This window comes from Drosophila innubila (assembly GCF_004354385.1).
Source record: "Drosophila innubila isolate TH190305 chromosome 2L unlocalized genomic scaffold, UK_Dinn_1.0 4_B_2L, whole genome shotgun sequence".
NCBI lineage: Eukaryota > Metazoa > Arthropoda > Insecta > Diptera > Drosophilidae > Drosophila > Drosophila innubila.
In genome coordinates, this window is record NW_022995372.1 from 24,898,067 (window position 1) to 24,924,723 (window position 26,657).

The following is a 26,657-nucleotide window of genomic DNA, read 5'->3' on the forward strand; positions in this document are numbered from 1 at the left end:
TGGCTTGTAAAAAATATTGACATGTAATGCCACAACAACAAGAACCACATTCAGGAAGTCCCCATTCTATAGCTGCTCTTTCCTAGTACTAAGTATGAACAACATGTTTATGACTTTGAGGTGGGCTTTTTATTTATGCCCTTGATATTTAGGGAAAGGTTCAGAATAAGCCCAAGTCTGAGTTTCAAAATAATAAAGAAGAAAAATAAGTTCTAAATCAGTTGGTAATTCGATTAGTAGGGAAAGCTTCACTCTATCTGTCAATAAATCAAATTAGTTGCAGAGAAATTCAACATTTAATTCATGATTTTCATGTGCTATTTCACTTTATCCAATTTCATGTTACGTTAGATTTCTTTTCATTTAGTTATAAATTTAAATTTTATTGCAAGACGGCAACGCTGATATTTAATTATTTATAAAGTAACATATTTAGTTTATAGCCCAGCTAAAAACTTGTAGCTGTTAAATTTGACTTAGTTCTTGTTAGATTCTTTTTTTTTTAATTTTATTTTTTTTATTACTTTCAGTGAAATTGGGAGATTCTACATTCATTGTTTTACTTTAAACTCTTAAACTATACCTAAACTCACCTTACAACTGTAGACACCCTCATCGATGCGACTGGCTTTGGTAACGCCTAAAATAGCCGTATAGACATCTCTCGTTTCCGGCGGCAATACCGTAGTCCAGATCTCTCTGTAAAAAGTATTAACAGAGTCTGTTTTAGTAAATTTGAATTGGATAGTAGATGGATTATGTAAGTACTATGTAGTATGGCTAATTAGTAGCTGCCACTGTCGCTTTTGCACTTGTGTCAGATTCACATTCTCATTCTCATTCAAATTCACATTTTCACACCCACAGAGCATCGGAGTAAATGAATTGGAGCGCATGCAGCTCCCCAGCTAATTGACCCACTAATAGCAGCTCACTTATCATTTGTAGGCTAAAATGCATACATATGTACAGAGTATTTTTCTGTGTGTGTGTGTGTGTGTGAAAAATCATGGCTAATGTGAAAACAATCGCGGATGCTGCGGTTCGAAGTCAATTAGCAGGCAACATGATTCATTCTCAAATGTTTTTCATCAGTTTCGATGCATTGTTGCTAAAGTCTAATTTGCTTTTGGTTGCATGCATAAATGGGTCGCAATATTGGCTGGCATGATTGCTACTTATCCAGGGACAGACAGCTGTGAAACGCAAATGAATTTGCTGTTTTGATTTACATACCAGAATGACAGACTGCGTCTTGTTAGTTTTGGTATGAATAAGAGTGTTCTGTAATCTGGTAATATATATGGAATATTCATGGAAGTTTAGTAAAAGTACATTAAAAATGCTAAAAATAGTTTTTAATTACAAAAATTTCCGTAATAAAAACCGATCTAGGATCAGTGAGTAGTTAATACCAATCGGAATGTTCATTTGTGACAGTTGGCTGTACTGACTTTCTTCTATAGCCACAAAAAACAAAATTGAATCGTTTATTATTTAAAGAAATGTGTGGAAATTGAATACGAAGTTATCTCGTAAGAGCTCATCGATTTCTCCATCACAAATTGCACACTTTTAATCTCTAAATTTGAGTCCTTGGCAACTGTCTAACAAAAGTTGCTCTCATAAGCATTTAATAAAGTTGCAATCAAGGTAAATAATTAAAATCTGCTGAGCTGAGTCTGCAGATAGCTGTATACCTGAGCTTGGAGTTGCCCCACTCTGCCACTTAACCAACTGGCGAAGGAGTGAAGCGGTTAGAGGAAGCGGAAATTGGGAGCCTTGAAGTAAATCTCATTCTAAAACCAAACCCAAACTTTTGCAGTTGGCAACAGCTTAAGTGCTGTTTGAGGTTTTTGGTGGCAAACAAACAAGCTTTGCAGCCTATGCTCTCAGCAACCCCTCTCTCCCCCTTTCACCATCTAACGCCTTGTTTTTACCACCTCTTGCATCATGCTTAGTAAGTGCATTCTACTAATAACTTTTACGCAAGGACAACGTTAGCAACAAGGATAACAGCTCTATCATAACATTGAAAAAGAGGCCAAAAACCGCACAAAGCGAAAGTGTGGTTTATAAACCACAGCACAGGTGCAATGGCCAAAACTGCGTATGGAACGAAGGCTCAGGATGTTACTGACAGGCAACGCAGGCGGGCAGGTGTGTGTGTGTGTGTGTGTGTGTGTGTGTGTGTGTGTGTGTGTGTGTGTGTGTGTGTGTGTGTGTGTGTGTGTGTGTGTGTGCGTGTGTGTGTGAAGGCGTGGCATTGCCGAGCATATAAAGCACTTAACCTACAATTTGCTAATGGCCAACGGCGCAAGATTTTGCCAAAGCCTGTGTCAGCTTGTTCCTATGCCAGTTTGCTACGCACCTTCAAAATCAATTAAACGGCAACGGAAGTAATAACATTCTGTGCAGGATGTGCGTAACGCTTAAATGCAGCAGCAACAGCAACAGCAATGGCAACCACAAAAACAGCTAAGCTCTGTCCTCGTTTACAGAAAATGAGCAACAACAGCAACAGCAGCAGCAACAACAACAATGGCTATGATGCACAGGATGCAGCCTTAGTGTTGGTTACTTCTCGACTAATACAATTACGGACTACTAAACACACACACACACGCGTACACGTAAACACACACACACCATCAGTGCTGCCATAAGTCGACAAAAAAAACAGGATAGACGGACTCCGAAAAAAGGACAAAATTAGGACAAATATTTTAAAAAGGGACAGAAAAACAGCGCAAATCTCAAAATTTCAACTTTTTCAAAGTTTTTAGGTACACACGAATCAGTTTTTGTTTTATTGCTGCTTTTGCCGCGATGTTGTAAATTTTTCAGCGGATAAGAGTCGTATAATTAAACTATGTTAAAAAATAAAAACAAAGAGTAAGAACCTAAAACAAAGAAAATATATGATTTAAGTGTTTTTCAATACTCTTAAAAACTTGTAAATAGCAATGAAAAAAAGCTAAGTTTACAACTGAGATTTATAATAGGCGTTAATGCAATTGTTAAAATCGCAACCAGCGCTTTAAATCACGATTCCTGAAATTTGGGCAAACTTTTTTGATTCGTTTACAAGTAAATCGAACCAACTTTAACATGAATGCCACTCAATTTTTTTTATATTATATTATATTTTTTTAATATTTAATAAACATTTTAGGCGAATATTTAAAAGTATAACAGATATTAAAAAATGACAGATTTCCGAATAGGAGATGTTTCAGAAAAATTCAGCAAATTCATTTTAAAAAGGGACAAATCTGTCCGGAAAATGGATGATATGGCAGCACTGCACACCATGCGCCAGCACCACAACATAAAAGGAACAACAACAGCACCAACAGTTAACAGCAAACGGCATACATAACCAACAGAGATGAGTACGTGATAATAAACCATGGTTGCCACTAAATAAAATAAAATGCTCCCAAACATTTAATATAGATCCAAATTCCATTTAAGAAAATAACATTTTATAAAATAAGCAGCCAAATTAGTTTTTGGTTCCTATCATATCTAAACTTTCGTAAAGCTCTTCTACAGTACTTTAAAAAACTTTTCAAATCAAAAATATTTAATTTAAAATAAAATTATGAAGCATTACTATTTGTTTATTGAAACTTCAAGTATGCTTATGTCATAACGTACCTAATAAACTAATTTCCGCATTTTTTTTTTCATTTTCAAAAATGTCCACGTGCTGGAAAATTTTGTACAATAAAGGAAAAAACGCAGAGGAAATCAAAATAAACTTCCATTTAAGAAAATCAAGTTTTTCAAATAAGAAGCCAAATTATTATAGTTTTTGGCTTTGGTTCACCGGTGGACGCAATGTCTGTGCACATTTTCGTTGTATGAAATGAAAACTCTATAGGTTGTTTGCTTAGTGCCATTGGTTAGCGTGCCTATTAACCTTCAATAATAACATTAGAGCAGAAAATAGTTGAAATTGAGCTGGGTTAATTAAGAAGAGTGCATGTAATAACATTTACTTGTAATTCAAACAACATTATTTCTAAATGTAAAAAAAAACCACTTTCAATGCTTTTAAGAGAGTCTCCTAATTAAACTGACTATCGTGGCACGCGAACATCATCAGTATCAAAGCCAACAATCAAAGCCGTCTCTTGCAGCATTGTTGTTGTTGTTGATATGTTGCTCAGCTGCATTTATAAACTTGCAACAACTGTGGAGAGGCATCGATAACTGCATTTGCTGTGCATAAAAGTGTATGCATGTTTGTGTATTTCACCTTTTAGACCACGTGCAATAGCCAGCAAAGTTCACTACACTGAAAAAAAAGACCAACTTCTAAAATCAAGAACATTCATCTTAAATATTTTGTTCTTAAAATAAGATTATTTTAAGACCAAATTACTAAAACTAAGATTATTAATCTAAAAAATCTTAAAATCTTAATATAAGAATAAAAATCTTAAATTGTTAGGAAAGTATAAATAAGTACTATTTCGTATCAAACAAGTGGTGGCACCGTGGCGCTCTGGTTAGAGAGGCCGCTTCAGTTGTGAAGCAGTAGGCGGCGGTTCGAATCCCCCTCGTAACAAATTTAAATAACATTTATAAAATTACTAAAACAGAATAAAATATAAATAAATCAAAATTCAAAAATAAAAAAAAATATAAATATAAAAAATAATTTTCATTTATTTTATTTTTTTATTTTAATTTTAAGAACATTTATTCTTAAAATAAGAACTTGGTCTTATTTAAAATGTTCTTAAAATCAAGATGTGTTCTCTTAATTCAAGAATTTGATGTTCTCGACGCATTTTTTAGACCAAAAATCTTAGTTCTGAGACCAAAATCTTGATTTTAGAACATTTTTTTTTATCAGTGTAGACCCTTTGTAAAGCATTTGAAGTTTGTGTTGTTTTGTCAGTTGATTTGATTTTTGATGATAGTGGAAGCAAATAGTTCATAAAACAGCATTGGCAATAAAGTTAACTGAGTGTTTTCAAATGCCATAATTGTATATCAATTGGATGGTTGTAAGCGTAGAAATCGAAACACATGAATTGCGATGAAACACATTACATTTTGAAACGAATATTTTGGCATAATTTTACAAAATGTGGTAGGCACCATTCAAAGCAAATTAATCATCCCCATAGAACAAAATGAATTTTGTGTTTTATTTTTTTGAGTGAAGAATGTAAGCTACAATAAAGTAAGCCACACATATTTTTAACAACATAAACATAACAGTACATATGTTGTGACAGTATGTTTGCGGTGTTAAAAATAACAATAGTTATGAGCGATTTCTCTTCTCGGGCCCTCTACCGTTAACATCCAAAAAAGCCCCAATGGTAGAGGCCAAGCAATTGGGATTAGATATTTATATGAGCAGACGCATCGGTAAAGCCTTCGGGCTTTCAAATACAAATCCATCGCAATGGTTTTATGAGTTCATAAAATTGCCGGATACGTGTTTACTCTCTGCCCCGGCCCTCCGGTTCGATAGCGCGCTGAAATTGAAATTGTGAAGTTACTTTTCTGCTGAATGTTTTATGTGTTGCCCTGTGGAAAACTCTTATATGTATCTATAGATATGAATAACAATGTTTTTCGCACTGTTGGCCAGTACAACGCATTAAAGCTGCAGGCTCCCTATATAATCGTAATTTGATTACGAGTACGATATATACATAGAACACTGTACGCTGTACAATATACGATTTAAAGGAGAGCCGAAATTCCAGAGCGTAGATGCATACAGTGACTCAAAGCTAATTTGAAATGCTACCATTTTAACAATGTTTTTTTTTAAATTGTTTAATTCAGATAAAGCATATAAACAAAAAGATTTAGTATTTTGTATTTAATGTATATTTCATTGAAAGATGATTAAATTTACAATTTGTAATACGTAAGAATAGTGGGTCAAATAAGCTGGTAGCCACTATATGTAGATATACACGTATGTATGTATGTATGTATATGTTATTTATATAGGCTCGTCCAGGACCCATATAAAAACTTTATTAAACGCAACTACGCATAAAAATAAAACGATGACAAAGTACGCGACGCGTTTCCAGCTTCACTTTCAGTTGTTGTCCCTTTGCGTGACTGCGACGCCGACGTTAGCAATTTTGTTTTGTTTTTGCTCTTCTCTTTTTTTGCTGTGGTTGTTGTTGTTGTTGTTGCTGTTGGGCGCACAATTCACTTGAAGTTGTAACAAATTTCATTACAATCGTAACAAGAAAACGTGTCTCAACAACTAAATTGCTAAAGCGAAAGCAAAGACAGAAATTGCACATAACTAGGCTGCCCAGAACGTGGAGCCAGCGACATGGCCAAAAGGCTTGATTGGCTTTTTACAGAGCCATCGCCGCAACAACAATTTAACTTTAACAGACTGCTGAGCCTAACAGCTGTCATGCTTTAACCTAACAGTGCATGTTAAAGTGTCGTCTGAGCAACAAACTACAATCCCATATATCGAAAATATCAAACGCCCCACACATTTTGGCCAGGCCAGGCCAGGCCAACAGCTGCCCCAGCTCCTTAACAATTTGCCATATTATTTGCCCCTTGGCATTTTGCTGTCATACTATGAATTTTGTTATTGTTATAATGGTGGCATTTCCCTATCTGTTCAGGTCAAACCTGCAACAGCATTTTCATTTCTTTCGTTCTTTCTTTTCCTTATTTCTGCTGACAAGCAGCTGCCTTTCCGTCTTTCCCAATTTTTATTGATGTGCGTTTCGGGCAAAAATGCGTCTCAGGGCAAGGGGTATTTTGTCTTGCGGGGGTCTTGAGGTGTTAGTGAATTTTATTCAAATTTGACGCTAATCAAATGGCGCGTGACAGGGTTAGTGAATCTCTCGAGGGACTAACAAATTATGCCAGAGAAATTGAGTAAGGTATAGGTTCTTGAAATAATATTATAAATTTAATAAAATGTCTATAATATTCCGACTTATATGGCACCCACTTTAAAAGCCAAATTTTAAGTTGTGGAGAAGGAAGAAATAGTTTTTTGTTTTGGCTCCATAAGCTGAATTATTAAGAATGTAAAATTTAATTTTTAAAAAGGAGATTACATGGGGTATTAAAAAGGCTAGACTTCTAGATAAAATAAGCCATAGTCTTTGAATTTTTACTTTAATAAGCTTTTATTTAAAACGAAGTTTAAAATTACCTTTAAATTATCAACAATAAATTGCAATTTATCGGTCTAGTATTGTTGGTAATTTAGAAGATATTTTAATATTTGCTCTTCATGAAAGCTTAATGGACTTTGTCTTAATGTTTTCAATTTTATGGGTGTTTAATTATTACATACTGAGTGAAGAAAATCATAAGTAAAGCAAAAATGCCAAAAAGAAAAAATTTAACTTTTGTTTGGTCAATAGAAATACAAATTATATTTGTTAAGATTTTGTGAAAATTGAATTCAAATATTTTATACTTTCTTACCAAAAGGAGAATGCAATTAAAAAAAAAATGATTAATTAAGCTCATTTTTAGTGTTGATGATAAAGTCCTTTATTGGCATTAAGCAGAATCGCAAGTAGCAAAGACATAAAACCTTAAGGATTACATGATGTTATAGTTATTGATTCTAGGGGCCATATTTGATAACGTTTTAAACAATTTCACTAAGTGTTTATAACAAGAACGTAACTATTTTCGATTATTTGAATATTAAGTAATAGTGTAGTATTTAGTTTTTAGGGGTTACAGATGCTGCAGGGTGCACTGGCTACGCCAGGGTTCCAATTGTCCCGCATACTCTTGTTTAGCTTCTTTCAAGCCAAACGACCGCCTCTGACGGCCTTCACGCGTCCTAGCAGACGCTTCTTCCAGTTGGAGAAAGGACGCCAGTTACGCGCGACCGTCAGACGTCGCCAGCTTCATTTGTCCGTCGCTGTGCCAGCAGGATTAGCCTCGCCACCATCCGCTGAATCGTCAGTAGCCAGCTCAATGGCCTTGGATGCACTGGGATCCGCAATGCTGCCAAAGTAATTGCCAGTGGGTTCAATGTCCACCACACGCTCCACATCGTCCAGTTTGGGTGGTGCTGGCACCGTTACCATAAGTATGCCGTCCGCCGAGAATGTGGCACGCGCCTGTGTTGCATCATAGTGCCGGGGCAGCTTATAGCAGCGTGTAAACTCCTTTGTGATGCACAGTTGTCCTTTATCGGCGCGATCATCCGACTGTTGGCCCTCCACGCAGATGGTATCGGTGTTCTTCGCCTTCACCGTCAGCTCGGACAGTTGAAAATGATGCACATCCAGCACCACTTTAAAGGTGCCCCGTCCGAGTGAGTCCGGCTCCGTGCCCGTCTCGATGACCACGCGTCCGACCAGACAAGAGCCGTGACACCAGGCGCTGTCATCTACCCGCAGATGAAACTCCCGGGCGCATACATCCATCTCATGGGAGAGATGATATCGCCGTTGTCGACACTTCGGCTCACCCGTCGACCAATGCCTCCTCGGCGGCCAGTGAAAGTGTCCTCCGCCATGCTCGTGCTCGTGCTCGTGCTCCCAGTCCCAGTCCCAGTGTATGGGCATGATTTCGTTGTGTGGAGTGTGGAGTGTAGAGTGTTGTGTTGTGTTGTGTTGTGTAGTGTCTTGTGTGTTGTTTCGTTGCACACGGAGCAAACGCGTTGCTTTTTGGCTATAAGCGCCAAAAAAACCGTTGTCCTCGGCTGCCTTCCACCCTACTCGACTCTTACTAACTAACTAACTAAATAAAATAAACTAACTAGCTAAGTAGCTCGAGTATTCGATCCGACAATGTATGCAAAAATTCTTCGACCCGTTTCAATTGATTGCGACTGTACCTCAACCTGGGCCAGGTAACAACTGCGCTGTGCCATTTCTAGAATCCTTCCAATGCTCCGCATAAATATTGCCAGCCATCCATCACTTTACACTCCCCCTCCTCCCCTACCCGCAACGCATAAATTTTTTGGGTGAAAGTAGAGCGACCCCTAAGTCAAATTGTTTGATCAATATTCGTTGTACAAGTAATCGTACTTTGTCGAGCGCAACCCTTGCAGCTATTTTTAAACCATCCCAAATGGCGCCAATGGCTTGGAAACTATCTTCAGCACCCAGACAAGTGAATGGCAGTTATACGATAATGCCCCCATAGCATTATAAAGCAGCGCAAAACGAGTTTATGCAACTAATTGTGGCATTGTCGCCTCACATAAGCGACAACATGCCTCCGATGAGATGCGTTTCTTGCTTTTCCCTTTGTCTATCTCCCTCTAAGTACGCATTGCACTGGGGCAAAACTAACTAATGAAAATCGTGACCCCCACTCGGCACGTCTCTCATATGAGACTGTCACATACAAATAAGTACAAGGATATATACAGGGAGTGGCAGTTGCTTGGTGAAACTGGGGTAGGTCGTACAAAAACTATTTGGCGATTTAGAGGATCTTGAAAAAGTCGAAATAAATAAATTCAAATAAAATAATAAATAAATCAAACAAATTCAAAATGTTGAATATTTCTTTAAGTTAAACTTATTCCTTTGTAAATAATATTTACTAAATATTCCACACTTGAAACCTTTGAAACTTTCTTCAAAATGGCTTGAATTAAGATAAAAAGGTCGAAGTCGAGATAATGGTTTGAACTTTTGCTGTTGCACCCTGTAAACCACTTACACATGAAAGAAACTATGAAGGAGTCGAGTACAACAAAAAACTTGCATTGTCCTAGACAACGCTAGAGTTGTCAAGACTTTTGCTCATTTATTGTTGTTGTTTTTGTTGTTAATGTTATTGTTGCTGTTGCTGTTTGGACCCCAGTCGAGCCAATTTGTAAAATAACAAAATATATATACGCATTTTACTTATATCGTGTTGGGGGTCAGACAATATTGCAAACTTGGTTGCTGAAATTGAATTTCTGCTTTTAGCTTTACAGTTTGACAAATTTTCCTCAAACAAGCCAAAAGCGACTGCAGCACTTGACACGGCGAAAATGACAGGAAACGCAACGGGAGAGACTTTCTATTTCTTTATAAGATTGTCTGTCGAACAGGAAGCTTAATGGTGTTGGCAGGTTTTTTCAAAATTATTAAGAAAAGGCCAAAGTTTTTAGAAAATCGTTTATTTAATGAGTGAGATATAAAAGATCGAAAAAGATGTCATTCTATGTCAGAAAAGAGAATAAATTTGAATAAGATGCGAAATTGTAGTTGAGAAATTTTATTAGAAAATATTTGATTACATTTACCAAAGTAAATAAAGGATTAATATAGACTATTCTCAAATAGTTTAGTTAAATTGGAGTATCTCAAAGCTTATTACGGATGCTGTTGATAGTCCCATCGACAGCTTTTTGTTTCACGAACCCTCGTTAATTTTGACGCCTGAATAGAATTGATGAACTATTTGTTGTTAACTTTCTGTACACGTGTTTTAAAAATTAACATCAGCCTGTGATGCAAGTATTTATCTATGGGAATATAACCAGACAAATCTGATCATCTTAAACCTTACGAGTCAAAGAGGTTTACAAAATAGCTTTCAGTCTGCGACGGTCCGCAAAACAGTTCGCATTAAATTATTCGGTTGTTTAAATTAATAAGTGAAGTAAGCAATACTAGATGTAATGGACCCAATAAAGAGCATATTCAAATAACTTTAAGGACTTAAATTAATTTAAAGTGATTGTTAAATACGAAAAGTATGTTATCAAAACTACGGATTGGAAGCAGCGAATCAAACCGAAAGCTATAAAGGTTACGGTTTCAGTTTCGGTTCCGGTACGTGCCGAAACAACTATTTCGGTAAAAGGTTATATTTCAGCTTCTTTCGGTGTCGGTATCAGTACCGGTACGTAACAATTTTGAAATATTTTAAAATGATAGGGTGTCGTTTTATAATAATTATGACATCGAAGTAAATATCTATATCCAGAGGAATACACATTTTTGAACGAACTTAATAAAATTTGAATGCAGAATAAATTAAGATGTCAAACCATGATAAAAATGACATTCCGCTTGAAAATCGGTACAGTTTTGCCAAAGTTATGACAGTTCGAAGTTGCGCGTGCCTCTGACCTAGCAACTTTACAAGTCAAAATATTCTTCATTTTCTTGACATGATTTTTTACAAGAAAATGAAAGCTCTCAGAATCAAGTTTAAAGTGTCGATTTATACTAATTACGATATAAGGAGTTGATTAAAAGTATAAGCTTGAGATTTAAAATCTTGAATTTTCAAAATTTCAAAGGGGGGACCCTTACCTTCAACATCGAACCATGGCTTCGATAGCCGAAAAATAATAAAATATTTGACTACACATTGAATAATGAGGCCAAACCATGATCAAAATGATATTCCGATTGAAAATCGGGTCAGTTTTCTTTAAGTTATGACAGTTGGAAGTTTGTCAACTCTTTGACTTAGCAGCTTTATCACAACCGTACCGGTACAAGCGTTTCGGTCTCCAGTTCTTGAAAGAGTATTAATTTCGGTTTTGGTTTCAGTTCCGGTACTAAAAATGAAAGGGTTAGTTTCGGTTAACGGTTCCGATACCGGGTACGGTGTTATTCCCTGATTGGAAGTTACTATACTTTATCGCATTTTAGGTGAAGTGAACGGCTGAAGTTAATGTGATTAGATTAATTTTAAAATATTGATTTACTGCTTATGTGCGTCGTCTTATGAACTTCAATAAATCGTGTAACATTTTCTTTAAATTCCATTAACTAAAGGTTAATAGGTTATAACCTAATAATAATAAAAAAAAACATGGCTCTTATTTCACAAACATTAAATTACACCTGAGCCGGTTATAGCTGCAACATAAATATACACATTACACCAAATCGAATAATATTTGTTTAATGCTTAAGCTAATTACAGCATAAATAGCTCTCTAACACTTAATTCCCGTGGTCTTGTACAGAGGGGAAGTTGAATTAATGACAGCGCCTTTGGGTCTGCTACAGTTTCACATATGACTAGCTAGAAGGTTAAAGAGAAGGGAGGAGAAAGTGATGTGAGGGGAGGGCTGGCATGCTAATCAAAGTGGCGGCTTTCGTTAAATTGCGATAGTTCAGAGGAAGGCAGCGTGATTGGCAAGTAATTGCATTAATTACCCAGCTGAGGCTGCGGCTCTGTACAGCTGTTATCTGGGTCAAAATTAGGCAAGTTAAAGAGATTAAAGCCAGTCTCTGTTAGTGTGTGAAGCAGGTATGCAAAATATCTGATGATATATCACTCATATAGTTCTAGGCTCCTCCCCACCCTTAGTTCATGTGAAATCAGGCATAACTAATTCAGTTATTTCCGGTTATTTTAGTACGCAAAAGTGAAGTCAGCTGAGGCCAACTAACGAATAGAGGAGCTCAGACCATGGGACTGGACCTGGATCCAATGTTTAGTCGTTTGTGTAATGCGAAGTTAGTAAATGTCCAAATGAATGACTTCACTTCACTTTAGTTAAAATATTTACTCATATTTTTCCTTCTTTTTTTTTCTTACCCATGAAAGGGGGAAACATGTGTTTGCGGTATTCTTACATTCACGATTATTTACACATCGTCGCATTCCTGTGCTGACGAGAATTGGAATGATGAGAAGCCCGAATGCGTGTAACACTTGACTGCGATAATCAGAAGTTGAGGCTGGCATACTTATAAAAAAAGCGAGAGTTAACCTTCCTCAAAGACACCTTGTGAGTCTTTAAATTTTGCTGAGTCCGAGGAGAACGGCTTAAATGAACTTGCTGCAAATGTACTATTAGGAGAGTATGTATTTTGCATTACTTAAGAAAGCTTAATTAAATTTCCTATACAATATTTTCGAGAAGCTTTAAGGGCGAAATCCTTAAGCTTAAAATCAATTTAGAAAAGCATTCAATACTGTAAATATTTGAACACTTCGAGACTTTAATTAACTTAAGCTGACCTTTAAGGTAATTTCCAAAATGATTAAGATTCCTAAAAAAATCTTTATAGTTTGTAAAAATAGTTTAATACTTAAAAGAACTTGCAATCTTTGAATTTCAAATAAATCATATCTTTAGAAAAACTTTCTACTTAATAGAATATTACAATATATTAAATATTTATGCAAAACAAAGAATATTGTGCATAGTTTTTCTCTCGTTTACCATTGTAATATTTTTCAAAGGACTTCAATTTCAGCTAGTGTCAATAGGCAATTATGTTTTTTCACGTAAGCTTATATTAACATATTTTTGCGAAATGCCGCAAGCAGAGCATGATTTAAATTTTATATGCATTTGCGCGAAAAAGGAAAATAATAGAAAGAAAGAGTTCTAGGAGCTCGCGTAACATCTCGCACCATGCTTCAATCCATTTGTGTTGCCGCCTCGTGCGGCATTTGCCCTCTCTGCTTATGCGCTGGGTACTTATTGTGCAACAAATTTAAGCATCATGCTTTGGGGGCAAATTGTCAAGGCTATATGGCCCGTTAGTTGTGGCTAAAGCTAAGCCCCTAGAAACCCCAGGCGGCAGGCCCCAACAGCAGTCGGAGCAGTCGTCCAAGTAACAACCCCTCGTTAGTTACGGCCATATGCTTTTTATGTAATATGCCACAAAGCAGATGAACAGAGAGCGAGAGAGAAATATTGAGGGGGAGGAGGAGGAAGTGCGCCTTGTACAAAGGTTGTATGAACACTCGTCGCATGTGTGTGTTAGTAGTGTATGGCACACAGATGTGCTGCTGCCTCTGCCCCATTCTAGGGGTTTATGATCAATCATTCGTCTTGGCTGACTGCGGTTAGGCTGGACCAACTCTTGGATCCCCTGCCTATCGCGGGATGGAACTACGACTCATCGTCGTCTGACAAATCTTTATCTTTGCCCTGACTTATTTATCCTTTTTGGCCGTTTCATTTTTATTCTGCCAAGGCTTTTTATGTCATGTTTATTGATGTGTAAAAGTCATAAAGTCAAATTGAACACTTGTGCTGCAAAATCACCAAAAACCCTCTTACGGAAATATTTGAACCACCCTCTCTTGCAGAGCTGTGACGTTGATGTTACAGTTTCCATTTGCGATTTCGTATTTTCATCTTATTTTATTTAATTTTAATAAAAAAGGTTTTGCTAAAGGCAATGCTGAAATATTCTGTAAAATAAAATCTTTAATTCCCTGAACCTTACTATAAAAAAATAGCACACACACTTTTACTGGGTATTTTTAAGTCTATCAGGTTTCTATTGATTATTTTTGTCAACAATATTTGAAGTAAAGAATTTGTTGAATAGTTTTTTATTTCCATGGCCAGCTGTAATAAACTATCTAAATACCCTGCAAATGTAAAATATATGGCAACATTGTCTCACATACTCAAAGAAAATGATAGTTTTTAAAATCCTTTTTCAATTCTATAGTATATAATTTTATGTGGGACCCAAAAGCTGTTTAAAATAATTTTCTGTTTATAAATTGTTGTTTATAATTTATTTGGGTGAGATATTTTTAAACATCATGATATTGCTCATTATAACATAACGGAAAAAAACTTATTTCAAAAATGGTTTATTTTTTTTTTTAAATTTTAATAATCAATATTTTAATATTTGACTAATTTTAAAATAATAGAAACGTTCGCAGATTAATATGACTTTTAATACCCTATACATTAATTAAGTATATCTCACTGCTACAAGGTTTATGGTGTACTCTTTTTAATCATTTAATTTTTTATAACAAAATTATTATTTTCTTTTTATTTTGCAATCAAATTTCAAATACCCTATAGTCCTTAGCTCTGTATACCTCTCTACTACAGAGTGAAATGTCTGCCGGTAATATATTAGAATATAAAGTACTCGGTATTTTATAATTTTCCACCTGAATGGTCAAGTGTGATAGACAGCTGTGACTACCCCGCCACATCGCAATGGAGGTGCAATGTTGCACTTACCTCGTTGCCTTGGTGGCATTTACAGGTGCGCCGTCTTTGAACCATTGGAACTGCATGCGTGATGAGCCTTGGGCTGTGCAGGATATGATAAATTCGCTGTCCTCGCGCACAGCAGCTTGTGGTTGATTGACGCTCAGGTCCTGCAATGAAAGCAAACCACAGACAGTTTCAGTTCACAATATATTCACTAATTAGACATCCAATAGGATGGGTGGAATGATAAGGGGGAGGCTACGCCCCCTTGGCTCCTGTCAAGGGAGTTACACTGAGGTTTCCGGCTTGACATTTATGTTAATGCAACTTAATTGCAAGTAGGGTGATGCAAGCAGACCTGATGGTCCCCTGATGAGGCCAATTGTTCATCTGCTTGCCACAATTAATAAATAATTATTTTCAATGAATGTTGCCAGTTTACCAGTTTGCCAGTTGACCGTTGCAAGTGCCAAGTGCCACGCTGTTTACATATTCATGTGCATATATTTATTAACATGCCCCCCGTTTATTTATCACCCATTGTTATTGTTATTGTTTTTATTGTCTGGCCTGTGTCACACACGTGCCGCAACAGTAAATAAATTAATGTTTCGTTTGTAACAGAAATAAAAGCAGAGGTAGTGTCTATATTATGCAGTGTAGTGTATACATATGGGCACAATAATTTATTATTTTTATTAAAAAAATACATCAATATCAATGATGAAGAGCTTCGATTGATTGATTGCTCCTTCTTACTAGCAAATATTCCATTATATATGCACATATATGCAATTTTATTAAAAGTGTCAATTTGCAAAGTGTCAACAAAATTGTTGAAAAGGTCAATTAATTGACAAATTTAAAATTGAATGCCAATTTAAGTTTAACACTTTGAAGTTAGAATCGCTGTCTCTATTGATTTATACAGCTATTTAATTTTATTACTTTGTTAAATTTGTAGAATAAAGAAATTGAAATGATTTCATACTACAGTTTATTATTAAGTAATTTTTGTAAGCAATGCACTTACATAAGAGTCAGGAAACATTTGTTGTATTTATTTTTGTTAATATTCACAACAGGTCGTATGAGTAACATTTTGATTTCATATTTTCTAAGGTAAATTTAAAACTAAAATAGTATATTGTCTCCAGCCAATATCTTTCAATAAATTTTAAATGGATAAATTTGTTAATCGTGTGCTACACTTACCAACATATTTAGCGGCGGATTCTCGTCAAAATGATGAAAATTAGAGACGAGTGTAAAGTTACCAATACGTCCACGTTCCACCATGCGAGTGATGACTTCGCGGATGCGTTGCGAGTCGCCTTTGATGCCAAAGAAATGGAATGTGATATCCAAACGATCGGTGGTATTGGAAATCAGTTCAAGATCGCTTATTTTCGTAATATTAAAGTTGCGTAAAACGCGAGTCAACTGTAAGAGAATTGATAATGGATTTTCGAAATTGATACATTAATATATAATAAGCACTTTGATTGTGCACATCACATTGATTTCTTATTAATATTATTATTTATTTATTACACCAAAAGCAGCCAAGTGCTTACCCAATTCAGTTTCTAACTTGACTTCTCATTCTCAAAATGAATGATAATTTAATCGAGTAAATAGCACCACTGAGCATTGGACACGCATAAAAAGTACAATGTCATTGGGAAAGGTAAAAAGTTGCAATCATACAAAATGTTAGCTACGAAATGGTTAATGTACACGCTATAGAATACCCTAGGTTTTATACCTTCGCAGCTTTTATTTATTGTTTCATTCAAGGATGAAATGTTCTGCCATCTCAAAGAAAAAAAAAAAAAAAAGAATGATGAAGGTCTTTCTGAACATAAAGATATTGTTAGCATGCGCAAAATAAGTACTTTAATTTTATTCATTAAAAATATATAGAAATAACAAAATATTCTACAAATTCATTTTATAAATCAAATGCGCTAAGCATTATAATTATTTCTAATTATGTTTTACTAAACTTTCTGAGAAGTTTCGGCATCAATATATTTGAATGCAGCATTTCTTTAAGATAACACTTAAGGTGTGCAATGACAAAAAAAAAAAAATATTATTCATAATTGAGTCAAACATTTGCTTGAGTGAAATTCGAAAAGTATTTAATATAAAATTGATACTATAATAGAGATTGACTAATCTCTTTATTGGCATTCCAAATATATATAAAATTGGTTGGAAAATGTAAATGCAAATATGAAACGATTCGACATTCATCTTTCTGCCCCAAATAATAAATATAGGATATAGAGAGAACAACAGTGGGCCATATCGGACACTGGGGTGCACTTAAAGTGCGGTTCGTTGGCTTTTCCTTAGCACTTTTCTTATCTGGACAAACTAAAAGTGAAAAGTTTATTCTTTGAACGCCAAAATTGGCTATGAAATGCAATTTGGTCTTTTACTAACGAAACTTTTCTATATATATTTTTTTCATGTTTTTCTTGTTGTTGTTACTTGGCAGCACCGTGTCTCATAATCATGGGACAGGATTTTGGGTGGACTAGTAGTGTGTCTGGCATATCCTTATTTAAATGATTATGCATTATGCTAAAGTCGTTTTCTTCTAGTGTTCACTTGGTCCCAATGCGGCGGTCGTTGCTCTGGATGAGGCTGAAAAACTTTTTTGCAAACTATTGCACTGCTTGCGTTCCACAAACTAAGAGTACAACAACAAGTACAACTATCTGTTTAAATATTAATATTATTGAGCTATTTCTTTTTCATGGCTCAGTCTTTTGAAGTCATTGACTTTTAAGGCAGGACGATAGAGACGAAAAATATGTAAACAAAATTAAAAAAAAAAACAAGATATTCGGAATATTTGCACAAGCATGTTGTTGGAAGTCGAAGCCACACGAGATGCTAACAATTTGGTACACTTTAAGCCGGCAGCTGTCATTAGAAATACCGTTAACTTGGCAACTTTTGGCCAATATGGCAACGCTTCATTTGCCTTTCGAGCAGCATAAGGCAGACAGCCAAAGAACTAAGAGCCAAGTGAAATGCAATTTGGGTCTTTTTCACTGAAAAAAACGAGAAAAATTTTTGACAAAAAAAAAAGACGGAGGAAACTAAAAACTACTTCAAAATGAAGAAAAATGTTGATTCAAAGGGCAAAGGCAAAAGAAATTACAAAAGATACAAGTAAAAATATTTTTTTTCGAGACTTAAATGTGCACAACGAACCAGTTCAAAGCGAAGTAACCAAAACGAATAGTTTATTTATTCTAGCTTTAGTTTAAGGTATTCTATTGTTTAATGTAGTATAGTGATTTGGAGACAAGCTTAATAATCAATAAAATAATTTATATGTGTTGAATATGATGGAATATTTCAGCCTAGATATATAATTAACTAATTTATTGTACTTCAGACGCTTACGAATTTTACATAGTGAAGCAGAAGTGGCAGAGGTCATTAAAATTACTGTTGAGTAGACTGCTCTTTTGAGAGATCTGAAACTCTGGTATAAATTCCAACTTAAACATTTGATGTTCTTTATAATGTTTTGTGACTAAAACAACTTGTACACTGTAACTCACACTCATACTCACATAGAGTCCAAGCAATTAGCGCTTTTAATTAACACAACATTAAAGCGTTGTAAAATGTGGCAGCTGTCAAAGAAGAAGAGAAGGGAAATAACCAACAAACAATACTCAAAAAAAAAGAAAGCACGACTAGAAGATACTGGTACTGATTTAGAATGAATTATATTCAAATTAGTAATTTAAAGTAACATCACTATGCTATATGGATCCATTCTATAAGATGACAACAGAATATATAGAACAATGTTAGTATGTGCAAAGATGCTTATTTCTCGCGGTTATATACACATTTTTATAAATACAGGGTATAACCAGAGACTGTAGCAACCATCAAAGCATAAAATCAAAGCTGACAACAGAAAGAAAATTGCCTTTTCTGGCCTTGCCCGTACGCATCAAGTGCATAAGCCGAGGAGAGAAGAAGGGGAGAGAAGAAGTTAGAGAAGCAGTAGTCGTAACAGGGACTAGCAACAAGGAGTGAATGGAAAAGCGAAAGAGTCAAAATTACGAGTATAATAGAAGTGGCGGCAATCAGCCGCTTATTGGTAGTTATTACAATATTTTAGTTCACGCCTTTGGGACGTGCAACCAAGGCAGCCTTGAAGCACTTCAATTGCAATTTTCGTTAACTTTTCAGCTTATATATACCATAAGTATGCGAGTATACAAGTATGTACAGTTTTCGTGAACTTTGTAATTATAAGAGGAAAATTAATATAATTTCTCTGCTCGAATTAGAGCACTTGAGCAAATTAGCACTGGGTTGCATTGTTGGGGGCGCAAATATCAACAATGCAACATGCGGCACTAAAGTGTAAAGTAAAGCTCGCAATGCATCCGGGCATCCACTCCTCGTTTTCCATTTTCCATTCTACAAGTGACCGGCAATGTCGTCAACGTGGCCAAACTTCGCTTATGTAAATATATATTTACGGAATTAATCAAAAAAGTGCAGCTGAAAGTAAAGATACACAAGATAAAATGTGCGAGTTGAAGAGTGCACGACTAGCAGATACCCTGGCCAGTGAATAAGTCTACAATTACCCCAGAAGTTTTATAAATAAACCTATTGAAATATAAATTTTCTTTTACCATTTAAGAGGAAAATTACAGAATTAACCTGAGAATACGAAAACTGTTATACAACAATATAAACAGCAAAGGCAGAGAATAAGAAAATATATATTTTCAATTAATAAAAGAGAGAATTTTTCGTTGCCACGCTGTAGATCTTCTCTTTTGTTTTTCAATAAATATTCCCCAAAGTGCAAAACTTGCAAGTGCCGAAAAAAAGGCAAAAACAAATTAAATTTTCAACAGTCATTGCTCTGAAGAGTGACGTTGAAAGTTCAGGCGGTGCAACACTGAACAGGTTCCCGATTTTTTTTTTGCCTGATTATTGCCTGAATATTTCGTAGGAAAAAATGTTTCCAGTAAAAGTGTCGCCAACCATATAAGCATATTGCTTACTTAAAAGTTTGCCACAGCGGCTGCCAAGTTTCAGCAACAGTTCAAATAATGCACTTAAACTCAAATAAAATAAGCTTTAGATTGCTTTACATATTAATTTAATGTTAAATCATGTTGTTGAATAACATCTAAAATAACTGTGCGCTGTTAAATGACTATGCTAATATATGTTATAATATTTGTGGTGAGTATTCTTAACAGAAGAATGAGGCAAAGTTTTCCTAACAGTGCGATTTAAACTTAGCATGAAATGTTAATTGAAGTGAAAGAGATTTAAAGTTACATTCTGTGACGAATTTGATTCAAGTGTTCCATGTAAAACTAACTTATTGAGTTCAATGTTAATTATGACTATTTCATAGTATCATAATATCATAATTTGCATAGTCTCAAACTATATTAAATCGAAGTAACTCTTTCTTCTTGTCTGTAGCCTAACACTCGTACAGCAGAGAGTTCACATCTTGAACCGCACATTGTGAGCGTTGGCTTCTTGTCTGTCTGCCTTTGGTGGTATCATTTTTATCTCAACTCTGTGCTAATGGTATTTTAATTTCAACATTCAAGTGTGAGAATGCGGAAAATCTTGAAGGCGTCGCTTTCCGTGTTCTGGGGGAAATCTTTTGGCAGGACGTTGCCATTTAAGCACAGCTTCAAGATATATTTTTTTTTTCAATTTCTTTACACTGATAAACGAAAAAATTACCAAAGGAAATATGCCAAGTAAAATAATTAAGAAATGAGTGAAGTGGGGAACGCTTAAATTGCGTACTATGGATACTATAATTAATATTTTCCATTTTGTGTGTTTTTAAAGAATGCAACAGAATTTTTGTGCTGCTTTTAATAAAAACAATGTGGCATTAACGCTTGAAATATAATACGGCCAAGCGACTATAAAACGAGTCGCAAGATATTTAATGCCAATTTTCCTACTCTGTTGGCAAAAACTGACAAGAAGTACTTGAGCTTTGCCTTTCCAAAGAAACTTCCAACAATATAGGGTTTAGTTGCAAAACTCGGCCAACTTCGTCGAGGGATTATCAATTAGACACACTTTCTCACGTTCATGTTGGAATCAACATGCCGAAAAATTTAATTTTGTTATCTTTTTTGGCTTAAGTATTAATTAGACACGCTTCCTCTTATTTAAAGTAAATTTCCTGGTTGTCAACTTACTTAAGGTTGAGCTCATATTTTTGAACTTTTTTTATAGTACATTTGGATTGTAACTCAGGGATATTTTTAACTTTAATATTAACCTCTTTACATGTTACGTCAACATATCTTTTAATTTAATAACTGAGACCGTATTTATACTTTACAAAAACCAGACATTGGAGTGTTTCCTTTATAAATATTTAAAGAAATTAAAGGGCAAGTAGGAAGGGTTTCTTTTTGTGTTCAAGTCTAACTTAACAATTTATTTGTTATACTTTTGGTTTTTTTTTAATTTTTTTTCAAGCTGTTGTAGTAAATCACGAATATTGTACTGCCATTTTATTTGCAGAATTCTTAAAAAAAAATGTAATAAAATAATTTAACAGCATGCCAACTAAAGCGAACCCTTACGTAGGCAACAGAAAGTTAATAAACTACCCTCGTAGATGAGCTGACACCTTTTACGAAAGTGTTGACAACTTTTCGACCCGGCAAGTTGCCAAGTTTTTTGTGCTGTCCACGAGAAGCAAAAGTTGTGTTCATGTACTCGTTCCAGAAACTTGAAGCTGCCCTTTACTTTCCCCACCTTTGAAGTCTAGTCGAAGAGGAGACAATTTGTTTACTAATACGGACACTTTTCTCCCTTTTTGCCATTCACAGAGTTTCGCTGGACACCTTAAAGGACTAAAGGTTGTATCATCTCCGTACCAGTCTCAGTCTCCGTTATCGTTAACGTTTCCGACTTTACAAAATGCCGGGAGTTGTCTTCCTAATCGTTGTGCCGACAGCGAATTTTGAACGGGAGTTGATCTACGGTAAGTGCAGAATGCGAAGTGGAAATTGAATAAGGCGCTGAGCGTTAATTAAATAGAAAGTTACAAAATTTGTTATGCCTCTTTTCATACATGTTGCATCAAATTGTGGCATGCTACATTCATCTACTACATTGTGTTTCCATGCGGCGCTTAGGCGCGTAATTATGTTGTTTAGTGGCGTTATTAATTATTTTATGACATCGTAAATGTTGCAAACTGTTTGCAGTGCCTAAAAGCATGCCATGAATGTTGCCCACAAACACATACACACATGCACACATGCTCTCTTCTTCTGTGTGTGTGTGTGTGTGTGTGTGAAAGAGTCCGCTTAAAGAGGTTTACACGTTTGCATTTTGCTCTGTCTAAAAATTGAATATTAAATTTTAATTAGCATGGCAGCGAGTTGGGTTAAGTGTTGTAGCATGTGGCATGAATGCAGCGTGGTGTTGTGGCATGTTTATTTACTCGCAAGCAGCATGTGTAAACATGCCTCTACCAAGTGGCATGAGGGGGAGACAATGAGTCAAAGTTTAGTCGTCGCTGCGTACAAGTCTTTCGGCCTAGTTTAAACTTAATCAAATTTGTTGCTTCTTCTGCATAAACCCATTAAGTAGATTTCTGTTTGTCCTGTTACACAATGTTACACGAAGATAAATTTGTTACGTTACAATCATTTGAGTCAAGCACAATTTGAGGCATTAAATAAATGTATATATATAATATAGAATAAATAGTACACAACTTGAAACAGAAAACTTTTTAAGGGCATAACTAAAGCTATTAATTTATCATAATCAAAGACAAAAATGCCCATAATAAAAACTTATCAAACGCCATAATTTATGAAACGGAAATCAGGACAAATACAAAAAAGCAAAGAAATGTGTCGACTTATCATGCTTGAGTGTGTGCGTGTGTGTGTGAAGCAATAGCCGTCCGTATTATTAATCAAATATTTATTTAAATACTAGCATATATGTATAAGCATATAGGAAAAGTAAAACAAGGCGATGGCGAAAGTCATCAATTGGCTCCATCATTAATTTTATTTGTCGCCAAGGGAGCAGCTAATGCTTATAATGACAATGAAGCTGATGATGAGAAGCTAGCGTAGAGATACTTTTGGATAGGTAGAGGGTAGCTGAGTTAAGACTAAAGGTGGGTTGAGGTTGAAGTAGAGGCAGAGAAACATCCTCGCCGCAAGGCGTGAACAAAGTTGAGTCAAAGTCAAAGTCGAAAAGTAAAATAAATGACTTTTTTTTTAGAATGTAAAAGTAGGCAATGAACATGCGTTGCCAGGCTAAAAACTTGGCCAAAAAGAACAAGAGCTTGACATGTACATATACTTGAGTAAAGTCATTGAAGAGCTGGTCGAGGTGCCAGACATAAATCACAGGGCTCAATGCCATGCCAAAGTGTTTCTCGAAATTTGCAAAGTCCTCCTCAAGTGGCAGCTAAGAGACAGAGAGATATTGAGAGAAAGAGAGACAAAGAGGGAGAAGAATAGGCAATAGGCCAGCTTGTGGAATTTTCTTGGCAAAAAAAAAATAACTATGGGTAACAAAGACTTGGCTACTCATAGGAAATTTGCTGTTTTTTAGTAAAACTAAGCACATTTAAGCTTTATTTTGGCATTTGTCAATGTGCGGGGATTTATATAACTTTCGATGTCTGTCGGTTTCTCTCTCTACCTCTCTCTCTCTCTCTCTCTCTGTCTTTCTCTGTTCGTTGGTATAATAAATTGAGGTTTTTGGTGTGGTTTTTATGTAGGCTTTGATTTGATTTTTGCCTGCCAATTTATTTATTTAACACAGAAGGCTTTATTAATTACAGCAAATAGATTAAATTATCTATATTAAATTCAAAAAGCACTGTTGCATAAATTATATAATTAACAATTGCTATTTGTTTACTTTAAGCCATCAACTTAATTAGTGCAATTTGCAGCTATATGCGCTTAGTGGTCAAATGCTATTTAAATAAGCCAAAAAATGAAAAAGCGAAAAACTCAACCTGCTTTTAGCCGCTCAAACATAATGCAAATATTTATAAAATACTTCAAACGAATTGTGCGCAAATTTCGGCATTAAATAAATACACTCCAAAATTAAAGAAATTACTCAAACAAATATTAGTTCCAATCTTTTAAATAGTGAAATTCAATTTTGAAAATAACCGAAAATTAAATGTTGGCTATCCCATTAAATTGTTTTAAAAGCGACTCTTGCAAAAGGATTGAAAATTTACAAATTGATATAAAATTTTATGCAAATAAATAAGCATGAATTGGGACGAGTAGAAAATTAACTTTTACTCGATGACAAAATTTTAGTCGCTTGAAAATTTTATTTTTTTTTATTTCTTTATTTGAAAACTGTTAAATAACTTAAAATTCCACATATGTTGTGCAGCAGATGCGTTTTGGTATTTTTTATGTCTCTTTATTTAAACTCGGGTATCCCCTCAAATGAAAAACATTCTAGATTTATTCGCTTCGTTAACAGTGAACAACTGCTTTTGTGAATTATTTTTAGACAAGATTTTAAGTCTCTTTATTAGTGGAGTACGAGTACATCACCTTTTCATTTACTTGCAGGCACATCGAACAATGCCATAAGTGAGACAGAAGCTACGCACGAAGCTGGTGGTCATGGAGTTAAAGCTAAGTCTGCAATGGGCGGCGGCAATAATAATCTGAACATCAATCTTCCGGAAAATAACAACGCAATACTACGACTTGAAGTTGAATTACGTGACAAGAATGTGCCCAAGTATCGACGCGGCGTGGGCGGAGGTCCTGGCCGTGGTGCTGGACAAGGACGCGGTGCAGCAGCAGCGCCAGCTGCCGCTGCCAAGAGAGCAATACCAGGAGCAGGCCAAGGAGCTGGAGCAGGTGGTGGAGGTGCTGGAGCGGCTGCCACGTTGGCTGTGCCACTGGACCGTCGTAATTTAGTGGTGCCGCTTGAAAAGGTGCGTCCAAAGAGCTGTAGCTCTTCAGAACCTTTAAGAAAGGGTCAGTCCAAAGCTGAGCTGCCCCCGAAGCACAAAACACTTAAGGTTGACTCTTGTTGTAGTATTGCGCTCAAGGGTACTCAACGGCACTGTGTGTAGTGTAGTGTTGTGTGTGTGGATGCACTTAACCAGGCGAAACGTGACTGTAGCATAGTGCATACCCAAAGAGGATGGATGGAAGACGAAAGATGGAAGAGGAAAGAGGGATGGAGATTTGAGGTGGGGATTTAAAATGCCAACTAAAATGTATTTGGCTTGTAACATTGTTTGATCAATCGTTGATTTTGATGAATGAGGGTGACAACTGACCGAGTTAGATAATCGCCAAGATGAAGGTGCGCCCCCAAAGATTGATGAAGCATCCACTAAGTCAAAGAGAATGGGGAATTGTAAATGTAACTGCAGTCGGCAAATATAACAGCAACTCTACTCAATTAGATGCACAACTAAAGTCTGTCTGTCTGTAACGTTTGAATCTGTTGTATCTCTTTAGCTCGGTAGCCAAAGCGTAGCACGGGCTAATAAGTTTGTGGCAGACTTTCAACAAATAAATTTTATATTTATATTTTTATTTATGCATTAGATTAGAGCTTGAGGTATCAGATTTGATGAAACTTTTACTATCTACAATGTGCACGCTGCTTAAGCTTGTCCTAGAATTTAGCCAAGTCCTCATTCACCATCATACGCAATGGAAATTGCTCCTAATCGAATATTAAACGTGAACGTTAAAGAGAAAAAATTAGTAAGAAACGTCGAGCCAAGTAAAAGAGTGTACTAAGTGTGTGCAAATAAGTGTAAGGTTATATAATTATCTCGGTACTACCGAGTATCCCACAGTCGAGTATACTCATTTATAAAACTGCAACTTGCCTTGTTTTTGTCAGGTACTTGAGGAGTTGCTTGTCAAGCTTGAAATTGAGCACGTTACTTGGACAACAAGCAAAAAAGGATATTTTCATCACGTCGTTTTCCCGCTGCAAGCCGGCGATGCCTGCGAGACAACACTGCACTGTCTCACGGAGCTGGGCATTGGCACTAAATTGAATTCCAGTGTCAGGTAAGTTGAGACATTGAAAGGCACCGACAAACGGCAAACGGTAAACGTGCCGGGCAAGCCAACAAGGCGACAATAACAGGCAATAGCAACAGCTGGCCAAAGTCCAACCTTTTCCTGCTCTTTCTCAGACTTTTCTCCTGCAGTCGGGTTAGGTTTTAATAAAAAAAAAAATGTGCAGTCATCGCTGAGCGCGCGCGGAACGCAGCTTAAGCTTATCAAAGCGGGAGGAAGTTGAAAGGAGGAACAGGTTCATATTTTGATTGCCTGTAGGCGGCATAAATGAAAAGCTGCAACTGAAACTGAAGCAGTTAGAGTAAGAGAAGCCGAGCATCTTACGGATTTGCTTTTATGCAACAGCTGGACAGCTCTGAAGTTGAAAATGTAAAGCTTTCGTCAAGTGATAGTGCAATTGACAACGATGAAGTAACTTTAGACAGAGAACAAGGAATAAAAAGCGGTAGACAGCTAATTAAGTGTGTCTTTTAAAGAAAGCAAGCATAAAATATACAACTATTAGAATATTTATGAAGTAAAAGTTAGTCAAGCGTTGAGTAAAGCTAAAAAGAACAAGCTGAATAAAGGGAAATTGATGACACCCAATAACAGTTCACTTACGTTGGGCGCCAACATTTTAATGTTCC

General features: G+C 35.8%; 3 protein-coding genes across 4 annotated transcripts in view; 1 reads left to right on the plus strand and 2 right to left on the minus strand.

Annotated features, from left to right (window-relative positions):
• The window catches only part of LOC117781260, a 111,987-nt gene that overhangs the window by 40,731 nt on the left and 44,599 nt on the right, over positions 1-26,657 (minus strand). The window contains 3 exon segments of the mRNA XM_034618013.1: positions 594-699; positions 14,927-15,066; positions 16,115-16,342. Of these exon segments, the coding sequence (XP_034473904.1) occupies positions 594-699; positions 14,927-15,066; positions 16,115-16,342 (474 nt within the window).
• LOC117782130 (heat shock protein 22) lies at positions 7,512-8,850 on the minus strand. The gene has a single exon (XM_034619101.1). The coding sequence runs from the start codon at positions 8,562-8,564 to the stop codon at positions 7,899-7,901; it is 666 nt and encodes a 221-aa protein (XP_034474992.1). The 5' UTR covers positions 8,565-8,850; the 3' UTR covers positions 7,512-7,898.
• Positions 10,536-26,657, plus strand: part of LOC117782125 — a 43,078-nt gene continuing 26,956 nt past the window's right edge. The window contains exons 1-4 of one of the 2 annotated variants that reach the window (XM_034619095.1): positions 10,536-10,608; positions 21,790-21,944; positions 24,541-24,914; positions 25,844-26,016. In XM_034619095.1, coding sequence (XP_034474986.1) covers positions 21,881-21,944; positions 24,541-24,914; positions 25,844-26,016 — 611 coding nt within the window. In that variant the 5' untranslated portion in view covers positions 10,536-10,608; positions 21,790-21,880. Of the gene's footprint in view, positions 10,609-12,514; positions 12,704-21,789; positions 21,945-24,540; positions 24,915-25,843; positions 26,017-26,657 lie in introns of those variants that run through there. The other variant, XM_034619096.1, reaches the window with a different exon arrangement.

What these genes read in the sequence shown, in the direction of transcription:
- LOC117782130 (XM_034619101.1), bottom strand. Translation starts at nt 8,564, where the DNA reads ATGCCCATACACTGGGACTGGGACTGGGAGCACGAGCACGAGCACGAG.